Source organism: Thalia democratica, chromosome 2 (genome assembly GCF_965202585.1).
Source record: "Thalia democratica chromosome 2, ktThaDemo2.hap1.1, whole genome shotgun sequence".
NCBI classification, from domain to species: domain Eukaryota; kingdom Metazoa; phylum Chordata; class Thaliacea; order Salpida; family Salpidae; genus Thalia; species Thalia democratica.
In genome coordinates, this window is record NC_139166.1 from 30,396,186 (window position 1) to 30,408,155 (window position 11,970).

Here is an 11,970-nt window from a genome sequence, read left to right on the forward strand (position 1 = left end):
ACATAATAAACTAACTATTATCTTATTTGTTTATAGTAAAACTAGCTAAAAAGTTGTTTGAATAAAGGTTTAACATTGCTTAATTAGAATTGAAACAAAAAAATTTACACTGTAGGTTTTATATTAAAAATCTTTGAGTGGTTCTTAACACATCTTTTTTTTAATTAAACAATCAAATGCTTATACATTTAAAATCTTAAAAAAAATGTGAAGAAAATTGGCAGAAAAAAGGCATTTTACAATCAATTTTTTCTACTGTAAATTATTTCAACAAGAAATATAGAAAAAAAGAAAAAAATCAAAGTAAAATTGGTAGTTGCTCACAATGTTTAAAATACACTATTATCTATTCAAAAAATACATACTAGTTTAAATTGAATTGAACTTTTGTGTATCAATTTAGAAATACGTTTTTGGTCATAATAGTCAAGCGTAAATCAAAGAAGTTTGGATAGTATAGTTCTACACAACACCAACTTCCTCTTTAGGATTTGAATTTGTAGTAATAATTGCAGCACTATTTCTTTTTTCCTCTAAAACCTGCATTACATATTCATTTTCAGCATCTTTTTCCTCTTGTGCCAACTTTTTCTCTTCTTCCTGTTCATCTTTAATGTCTTCAATTATGCTTTCATACTTTGGGCTGGTAATGCCAAGGAAATAGGCAAGCTTCTCACCAAAGAAATCACATGCAAACAAGCTCCTCCAGCCAAGTATTTTAGAGCGGTGCATCAGGTAAGGTAACCAAGCCATTGAAGATGTATCAGTTTTGTACAGCTGTTCCAAAGCTTTCTTTTCAATTTCATCCTGGGTCTCTTCTTCTTCGTCTGTGCTATACTCTTCATAGACACCATCACTACAGTGCAATCTGACACGCGGCACCTTGACTTTCCCATTTTTGTCAAGTTTCACACCATTGTCCTCTGGCATCAGTGTTGAACAGCTGTTTTCAGTCTTTATTGCAACTTGTGGTACTTCCATTTTAAAGTATTTTTGTACACTAACTAGCTGTAACAAAAGACTGCAAATTAGAATATTAAGGAAAGCTTACATATACTTATGTTAAACTATTTTGAGGGTTTTAAAAATACTTAAGTTAACTAATTCTAATAAATATTTAGCATAAATAACAACATACAAGCTTTGATAAAATTTGATTTAATCAAAATTACAAAACCTTTGTGAAATTTTTAATTGATTCAGTAAAAGATTTTAAATATAATTTAAAATAAATGCAAGCCTTTAATGCCATAGAGAGCTATTATATATACTTAAATGTCATTGTGGTTATGAGCTTTGTTTGTTTAACACAACTAATTTGTTGTTAAAGAAGGACCACTAGAATTAACACCATTTCAAACAGATTTCTGACAAAATAAGAAAAGGACTTGGTATAAACATAATCTTTAAGAAATAAAATATTTTAAGTTATAAATTATTCAACTAAATTTATTATACTTCTAGAACTCGTATTTTTTTAAGCTTAAACCCTAAAAAATAAATAAAATATAGAAAAAAATCTGATATTTTTTTACAACAATTTCCAGCACTAAGCAAAAAAAGTTATCTCTAGACAAGCCATTCTTTCTACAAGATTTTTAATTCTATCTACAGGGTTGCCACTCTTTTTTTTTTCCAGGTTTTCTAAATTTCTTTTAGGTTTTTAAAAGTACACATTTTCGGGTCTATATTTAGTTTAAGATAAGAAACTGTGTTATATAGTATAAAAATATTGAAAATATACTGTAAAGCTACTTTAAATGTGTTTTTTTTTGATGATGACAAAAAATCTTAGTTATATGATAGATTATTTGTGTCAAATCAAAATTTTACAACTGAAAATGTTAAAATTATTAAAAATTCCAGGTTTTTCAAGGTTTTTCCAGGTAAAGTGGCAACCCTGTATCTAGGAAACTCCAGTGAATTTTCAGAAACTGCAAACATCTAGGGAAGTGGAAAATTAGTAATAATAATTTTAAAATGTTCGTTATCATATTTCATCAAAGTTGGCTTTCTTTAAAGCGAGTCTAAGCCATTCTTATTTTTTGTATTTATATAGTTAATGCAGAGTATCAGGGTTACAATGGTTTTAAAAAAATTCTAGGTTTTCTCAATTTCTTCTAGGTTTTTTAAAGTACAAGTTTTTAGTCCATTTTTAGTAAAGAACTAAATTTAAGGTCTTAATTGTATTAAAAAGATACTGAAAATGTAGTGAAAAGATAATGTAGTTCTACTTTAAGTGTGATTAAGGCCAGATGGGGGTCCAACACTTTTTTTTTACAAAAACTAACTTTGGCTTTTATATGTACAAACTACAGGCTAGTTTTTATAGAATTCAAAAATATCATTATCATCAATATCAAATTATATATTTTGTAAAAAGTTTTTGATACAAACATATGGACCCCAATTTTTCAGGGTCAATTTTCTTGGAAATTTTAAAATTTACTAAAAACCTATCTTCTCCTTCATTTTTTAGGCAATCTTATTCAATTTTACAGAAAACCTTCCTTACATTATAAAAAAAAAAGGTACTTATAAATTATAATAATTTAAAAAATTAAAAATTCATGACAAAATTAAAAAAATTAGTCTTTTTTTATTAATATATTGTTACTTAAAATTTTTTTCAAGTCCAAATAACGTTTTTTTGTTATTGTATAAAGATTAGACTTTGAAAGTTTGAAGAAGATTGCTTGAAAAATGTAGGGCGAGATAGATTTTAAATAAAATAGTCTTGTTTTTGCTTTTTTAGTTTTCCCTTCCCATTTGGAACCTATTATGTGGCCCACTTTGACCGGTCATATCTCAAAATATAATTTGAATTTTTTTAAACGGTAAAAAGCAACTTGAATCTTGTTAAAAACTCTATAAATTAAGATCAACTTGTAAAAAACATGGCTTACCCCCTATGGCCTTAATCAAGCTTGAATACCACAAAATATACATAAACAAAAGGACTTTGTGTTAAAAGACATAAATCTAGATAGAAAAGCCATAAAAACCAACATGATATTTAGAAAACCTAAGTATAAGTGAATTTTGCACAAAAAATTCAAACAATCTTAAGATTTTAAAATGGCCTGAAAAAATTCAAAAAATCTTGAGTTTGCATGTATTGTCTTCAAATATATCTCATACTTCCTGTGATTTCTTTTGTACAAGATCTTTAAAGTGATCTTGATGCAATTTTATAACATACTTACTAAGTTAAAAATTATAAGTAGCTTTAAAAGAGTATCTAAAACTTTTAATTAGTTTTTCAATCTCAAGGTAGATGGAAAAATCCAAAATTGTCATGTTATTATTCAATTAATTAGATTTAATAATATGAATTTGTACCAACTTGATATAAATTTCAACTAGCATTAGAAATTTTAAAACTTATTAGTACATAACTAATATAAAGTAAAAATTATAGGTAGAACAAAAGACCAAAAATTAAAACATATTCCTTTTTTTTTTATCAACTGGACTTAGGACTTGTTACATAGGATATTGGATACAAAAACTATAAATACTAATTTTGATTTCAAAACAGTTTGTGTTATACTCATAAATCTTAAATTAGTACTAAAGCAAAATTTGTAATTCTATCAAGAAAGCAAAGCTAGTATCATGATGTAACTTTTTTACGAATAATTAAAACCTAATTTTTAAACAGACAAAAAAATCCCACGTTAACTATAAACAACAATCATTGTTAACTAAGTGATACAAATACATACAAGTTTTTTTTTAAACACAGCCAGAGTTTCTCAAAAATTCTCTAAACTAGCTTGAGTTTTTTTTAACCATCAATTTAGCATGGATGTGTGGCAACCCTGTTTTATATTCTACAAGAAAGAGAATAATTATTCTTTGAAGAATAATCATCAAGGTCATGCAACTTTAGAAAGCAATCAAGATTATATTATAAGTCAAATTGTTCATATAACAAACTTATTTTAGGGTGGCCGCTGGTTTAAAAGAAATTACTTCCAGATTTTGAAAGTTTTTGAGTCTATTTTTTATTTAAACTTAAGTTTAAGGTTAAAAACTGTGTTAAGTAGTATAACAAGATTGAAAAGAAACAGTACAGCTACTTTAAATGTTTTTTAATACAAAAAATTTTTAATGATGACAAAAACCAGGGTTCGTGCGCGAAATTCCTTTTCATTTAGCCTGACAGAGACCTATTTAGCCTGACATTTTTTCAAAGTAGAAAAAATCACTTTCAGAAGGCATTTTGGGTATCGGGGGGTCTTAAATAGCAAATTAACACAATAAAAGTATTCACAAAACTACTTTTAAAGAAAATAAAAATATAAATGAATTATTTTTCAACATCTATCAATCCCTCACCCAGCAACTTGAATATTTTTAACTGGTCATTATAATTTCTGCTTCAATGAATTCATACATTTATTAAATTTTGGGGCTTAGTTACATCCACCACTTATCACCCATATACAAGGTTCGTGTCAATTAGTACTTGAATTTGTCAATTATAAGTTACATGACTGGACCAAAAGCTTTTATTAATTAAAACAGAAATGTGAATAAGTCTGTAAAAGAAAAACAAAATGTAATTAAACACATCTCTCAAAAACTTTATGTTATCATTAAAGCATCTTAATTTTTAAAATAACTAATTAAAATAACCATGATATTACACAAGTAATTTTTTAGTCTTGTGAATATCTCTAATAACTTTGAATAAACAGAAAATAAAATATATGAACAAACTGCTAAGAGTATTAATCTATAAAGTATTTGGTATAAAGCCTTTATATTAGAAATTAAAACAGTTTAACCAAATAAGCTCTGAAAAACAAAGCTCATGTAAACAAATTCAAACAAACAGTCAAGTTGTTGAACTAAACTGTAATGTTTAAACTGTACTTTTTTATGAATTTTTATAATTATGACGTATATAATCTACTAAAAACAAAATAATGAAGATTCTTAAAATTATTTTAGAGATTCAACAAAAGGTTTTAAGCACTTATTTTTACAAATACTGACTGATTTTGTCTTTAATAACTAAATCTTTATTTAGAAATAAATTCACATCTCAATTTGATCTTAATTAAAAAAATTTCATACATTTGAACTGACAAAAACTGAGATTCTCAAATTTTTAAACACAAAAACTGATTTAGCCTGACGTTTTTCAACTTTTTTCAAAAAAACTGATTTAGCCTGACGCGCACGAACCCTGAAAAACTTTTTATCTATATGATAAACTTCTTATGTCAAACCAAAATATTTCTAATTAACATATATATATTGTTAGAAAATCCAGGTTTTTTAGTGATCTTTATTCATAATTCTAGATTTTTCCTTTTTTTTTTTCAAAATTTCATAAACTCCAGGTTTTTCCATGATTCCAGGTTTAGTGGCTACCCTGTTATTTAAAACCAAAGTAAAATTTGTTAGAAGACTACTCAGTACATGAAGTTAATTTTGATTTATTATCTAGTTTTTTAACAGTTATGATGTAAATAAAAGCTGTTCTTAAGTAATTAAAATTTAATTGCAATATGTTATCCTAAATATAAAATAATTAATATAAAGTTATAGTTTTAAAGTACTGTAATACTTATAATTAATCCAATGGGTGTTTTCTAAAAGTTCAAGCCTTAATATGGTAAGGTACTTTTATTTACAAACTGGTTTTTGCTTTTTTTACTAAACTAACAGTTGCTTTAAAGTGAATGACCACTGTTTTTTTTTTGTTGCTTTCAAAGTTTCTGATTTTTTTAAGTTATTTTAGGGTACACACCTTGTAATACAAATTGAGTAAAAAAAAAAATAATATCATAAAATTACTGAAAAGATACAGTAATGCTACTTTAATATTATCATAGTTTATTTGTATTTAAATTAAATTAATTTTTTTACATTAATAAATTTCATGATTTTTGTTCAAAAAGTATCAAAAGCAATTATTAAATTTTTTACCTAATTTTCAAATTTAAGATAATGTAAGGCCAACCTGAATTTTTACAATTAAAAAAGCTCAAATTGTTTTTTGAAATGTAAGGGAACAACAATAGAGAGTTAAGAAGGAACAACTTAAAACAGCAAAGGAAGACTATGTCATCAAAAACCTATAAACTAGACATAAAAACTTTCTCATTTGGATTTTGAAAGAAACATTCATTAAATTTATAAGTCCCTAGATCCAAAAACCAAAAAAAAATTTTGCTTTTTAATTGAAATGGTAGTTTATAAACAAAAGTTGGTTAGTAAAACTTAAATGCAAAATTTTTTATAAATATTTGCATAAATTTACAAGAATAATATACCAGGGCTAAAAATATCATTTTTGAATGTTATTAATAATGTATAGTTAACTGTTACTATTGATATAATTTCAACTTTTATCAAATAAATTATTAGAGGTGCTGCCTTTTTAAATAAGTTTTATAAGTTTGATACATTTTTACAAGTTAAATAATTCTTGTTTAATTAAATAAAAACTCTTTATAATTAAACAATAAAACTACACTATCTAAATAAATTTATATGCAGTTTCTATGATATATAGGTCTAGATGTTTTACTCTTATACAGGTGCTCTCAATAATCATAATTTATAATAACGGAAAATGATTTAAAATGTGTTTTATATTTATATCTACATGCTATTAAAATGACATTACATCAGTTATATCTTTGGTTAGCTGACTCCACACATTTTACATTAAAAAACAAAAATACTAAAAGTATAAACAGCAGAAGAATTTGCTTTTTATATTAGAAAAAAACATACAATTTTACAGACAAAATTCGCATATTATGTGTAATAATGACGTCATAATACATCAAACACAGTTGAATGTATTTAAATGTATGCTTATAATTGTAAGCTTTCATTTAAGATATAAATTATAAGACTAGGACATGTATAGGTGGTTTTATAACTGTTTAAGTCAAAAAGTGTGTGAATTTTGGGGTTGAAATTAGTTTTTTTAGGCTGCATACTTTTTTTTTGCAAATTTTTTTTTTATTTTATTCTTCTTAATGAAGCAAAAACACATCCAAATTATAAGGACTCATAAGTCCAGCAAACATCACCCAAGTACTCCCTACCCCTAGTATTTGTAAAAATTTACAAATGTTGATTTTTAAAGAAAATTCACTCCATATTTCCAGTTAAATGCGATTTGTGCCCACTGTGCCATAGGTCAAAAAAAAACTATCTTGAGTGACTAAAAACTGTCGTGAGTGAACTTAAACTGGCCTTAGATTTTTAAAACTTACTGAGCTATCCTGAGTGTGTGGTAACCTTTAAGGGCATAATCTTAACTCAATAGATATTAGTATACCTTTGGTTAACCAGGGTTTTTATTTTAATTTTAATTTGGAAGGTGCTTTTAATCTTTTTTAATGTGAAATTACCTACTATGCAAAAGATTTTTCAGTGGTTTACAGTCTACATTTTTTTCAATGATACATTATCCAAGTTTTTTCAGAATTTTTATACATATTTTTTTGTTTTTACCACTAAAAGTATAACAACAAATATATGCTTCTAATACTTAATGTTGACAAAAACCTATAAAAATACTTTTGTTACATTTATTACAGATAGCCACAGGCATATAGTTTTCCAGATATTTAAAATTAAATACACACACACACATAGCAAATTTTTCTTTATTGTTTGACTCAAGTTTCTGATGGAGAGCCTTTATTTAACTTATTTATTGTTTTTGATAAATACAGACTGCTCTCCCTGAAAACTTAAGTAAAACAAATACAAAAACTCACTCAATTTTTACCTCTTCTTTGTTTAATTAAATGGAGCAAAACAATTTCCAATTAACAAAGTTACATAAGAACTCTATAATCAAAAATAATAATTTAGTAGAACATAACATTGAGTATAAAGTAATAACTTTTTTTTGTATATGTATTGACCATGGTTTTTGATCTTGCAACGCTCAACTAAGAGTTTTCAAAGCCATCATTAGGGCCCTTAGGCCATAAATCCACATATATTAATAAAATAATTAATTCAAACAAAAAACTGGCCTGTTTTTGAAAAAATCTGAAAACTAAAAATCAATATATATTATTAGCTTTGCTCGTTTGCAGTTATCTATTTAGTTGATAACTAATTATTATTTATGAAAAGGTTAAAAAATAGCTGATTAACTTCTATGGTTAATATTTTATCACCATAAATGTGTAATAAGTTTTATTTAATTTAAGTTTATTAATAGTTGAATTCAAGTCTTTTATGTTGAATCATTCAAAAATAGCTTACATATAGTGTTACTAACAAATTGGGTTTTTTTTTAATACTTTTACCTTTGATCCTGACTTCTGCCGATCTAAAACTTTTGTAATTTATATCAATAATCAATATCCGTTTATTATATCCAAAATGTAAGCAGCGTGTAAGACATACATGCACCAGTATAGTAAAAGCTATGAAGATGTTTCAAAATATGTTGAAAAAATAATAAAAATAACTTTTTCGTGAGGAGTATAAAACTATTTAAACTTGTTAGATATTTATTGAATATTTTAAGATGCAAGTTTTAAACCTAAATATCAATGAACTAGAAATATACTTAACTAATGTTTTTCAAGTACTTTTAACTTAAGAATTATTCTTTAACTTTTTTTTGTCGTCTGTTAAAGGAAATTAAGTACAAACTATTCTGTCTTATTTTTTTATGCTGAAAAAACGTAAGGATTTTGCTAATCTTTATTAGTTTTAAAACGTATCATTATCAAATAATAAATAAGTATTCTTTACGATGTGCACCTGTAAAAAACAATACTTAGCATAAAAATTGTTTACTCGGTACAGATTCTTTTCATAAATTATTTTTGTTTTGTTTTTTATTTTTAGTTAGAAACGCAAAACATTTAAAAAATAGTGCTTATTAAACAAAAATTCTTATACCTTATAGTGTAATGGGGTCCGATTGTAATGTAACGGTGTTTCTCCTAACAATTGCTGATTCAGCAAATAATATATGCACTTTTAATTCAATTTATACCCTTATCCCTAACCACCCTCTAATCCACCCTACCTAAATATATTAAAAATATATCAAAAAATAAATTTCTAATAACTAAAAAAAAACTATGCAAAATCTTATTTGTTTTGCTGATTCAGCAAATATTAAGGGAAACACCGTTACACTACAACTAGATTCATGTCTTGGGGTCCGATTGTAATGTAACTGTGTTTCCCTTAATATTTGCTGAGTCAGCAAAAAAATGTATTTTTAAATTTAATTTATACCCTTATCCCTAACCCCTCTGACCCAAGCATATTAAAATTATATAAGAAAATTATTTTTTTAAAAACTAAAAATAAAAAATTGCACAATTTTTTTTTAGAACTTATTTACTGCGTACAACTTTTAAAAAGTTTATAAAACATCGAAATAATAAATTACAATAAGTGTTTTAAAATTATTTTAAATATTTAGACTTAAACAAAGCTCATTTTAGCTTAATGGTATAGCATTGCTAAAACTTTATGCTAGTTAAGTAAATATAATGCATATTTGTTTTTTACGTCTAAATTGTTTTAACTCTTTTTTTAACCTTAGATAAAATTAAACTTTTTACACCTTATAACAAAAGCATGTTATTATAACAAAAGCATGTTTTACTTTTAATAACTTATAACACTTTTTACGTCGAATCATAATGCAGGTGCGTGTTTTGACTGGTTTTCTGTACGACCCCTGAAAATAAAAATTGGAATAAACGAAAAAAAAAATTGACTACGGTTTTATTTGAAAATAATTTAAACAAACTCCAGATCTGTGTGTTAAGTTTTTGATATGAGGTAAACTTTAATTCATATTTTAAAAAAAGCTACGTCAAAAGTGATGCAGCTTTCAAATTTATTTGTAGTTAAATTATAATTATAAACTATAATTTAAGAGTATAAATTTTCAAATATAACTAATATATATTAAAATATAAAAAAGTGTAATAAGAAACTAAATAAGAATAAAAGTTTCACATTTAAAAAACTAAACTTTTTATTTAAAATTAGCCAATCAAAAGTGTTTAAAAAATTATTTTTTAATAATTTTACAACTCCAAGGGGTTTCAATTTTAACTTTTAAAGCTTTAGGCCAAATCACATATTATTTTAGTTTTTACACTATTAGAAAAACAGTAGGTTTACAAAAAAAATTTCATCAAATAGTAAAATAGTTGTTTACCTCTGTTACTAGTTTGTTTTTAAAAATATATTTTGTTTTTAATTTAAATTTTATTTTTAGCTAGATTATTCTAACTGAAACTGTTTGACTAAGTAATTTATTAACGTATCATTGAATATATTTTTCTATTATTAAGAAAATTTAATTAATAATTTTGATCAGTCTTTAATTTCTTATATATAAAACAATTCGTTAATGATGTTAGCTTCACATTGTAAGGCAAATTTTCACATTATCAATAAAAAACAGGACTTAAATTTATGTTTAATTTATTTTACTAAAAGTAAAAGAACTGGATTACTTATTAAGATTTTGCATTCTGTTTTACTGATACTTTAAATTGTTTAAAAACTTTTATGTACCTAAGAAATTTTAGACAGTTTAATAACAGTTTAGTGTAATTTTTAAAGTGAACTTTTAAAAGCTACTTTACAAAATACTCTAACATTGAACAAAAAAAAAGTGCAACCCCACTGAAAAAAGTTTAGACACGACCCTGTCATAAATTCCTAACCTAAATTAAGCTCACACCTTATTTTCCAAGAAATGCTTACAACAAAAGTTTTTTTTAGTTAGTTTTTGTCATTGTACATCAAACTAGCTAAAAAGGTTAGCTTGTAAAATTAAAACTGTTTAAATTAAGCTAAATCGGAACTAAACTATAACATTTTGTTATTTTTTAAATAATGTTTGTCGTATATTAGAAAACTTTTCATATTTTAAAGATTTCTAGGACAGCAAATTTGAATAAAACAATATTTTTGAGGCCTATAGAAAGATTTCTTAAATAAAAGCTTTGTTTGCTTTTAAAATTGATTTGTTACTAAAACTTATTTAAAAATAGTTCTTTTGATAAAAAAATGTACTTAAAAGAACTTTAACTAAAAGAAAATGAATACAATAATTTTACAAGCTTTGAAGGAGACAACAAAAGCATAACACGAGAAAATTGCTCAAGTAATTTTTAAGTTTTTAAAAGTAATTTAAATAATCTATAATAAATAAATTTAAAATGTAGTATTTAATAAAAATATGTAAGTCTTTAATGTTTTTAAAGAGCTATTCTGTACACTGTTAGTCTTACCTAACTTTTTAAATAAGCTAAATAAAATTTTGTGTTTAAACTTACGACCAAACAAAGAATAATGACCATACAAGTTGCATGTATCTTCAACAAGAGATTATGCTACCTACACACAAAAACTTTTCACTATAAAAATTTCTTCTGAATATATTTAGTTCTTTATTCTTAAGATACTTTTTGCTTTTTATGGACTCATTTACAAGTTGCTTTAAAAAATGCTTTTAAAAAGGTTCGATCAGAAAAACAATAACTCAATAATAAAAATATTTTATAACTAAATAAGTTTAGCTGATTTCTAAAATGATTTAAACTTCCTTTTATCTTATTTAATGCAGTAGGTGCCAAGTATTGTTGTCTTTTGTTATGTTACATAAAAAAAACCATAAAAACATAAAAAGTACTTCTATTTCAAGTTTTGTCAGTTTATTTATTGTGTTAAAATTATTATAAATAAGCTACAGCTTTATCTGAAGACTAATTTACTCGTTACTTTATAAAACTTTATTTAACAATATATTTGGTCAAAACATAATGTACAAAAATGTTTTTGGTTTATTAACAAATTACTTGTTTATAAAAAAAAATTAGCACCTAAAATAAAGAAGTTTTTATATGTATAGAAGTAGGTCTTTTTGGAATCATTTAAGCTCGACATAAAAATAAATAATATAACAAACTTTTTTTTTTATGTTCG

The 11,970-nt window shown here is 24.7% G+C and overlaps 1 protein-coding gene across 1 annotated transcript; it reads right to left on the minus strand.

The window, feature by feature from the left end:
* Positions 1–70: 70 nt before the first annotated feature.
* LOC145829368 (protein FAM177A1-like) lies at positions 71–1,004 on the minus strand. Its single transcript, XM_082937138.1, has one exon. The coding sequence runs from the start codon at positions 979–981 to the stop codon at positions 463–465; it is 519 nt and encodes a 172-aa protein (XP_082793264.1). The 5' UTR covers positions 982–1,004; the 3' UTR covers positions 71–462.
* Between the last annotated feature and the right edge of the window lie 10,966 nt (positions 1,005–11,970).

Bases quoted from the DNA above. Each gene is read 5' to 3' on its own strand.
- LOC145829368 (XM_082937138.1), bottom strand. From the start codon at position 981: ATGGAAGTACCACAAGTTGCAATAAAGACTGAAAACAGCTGTTCAACA.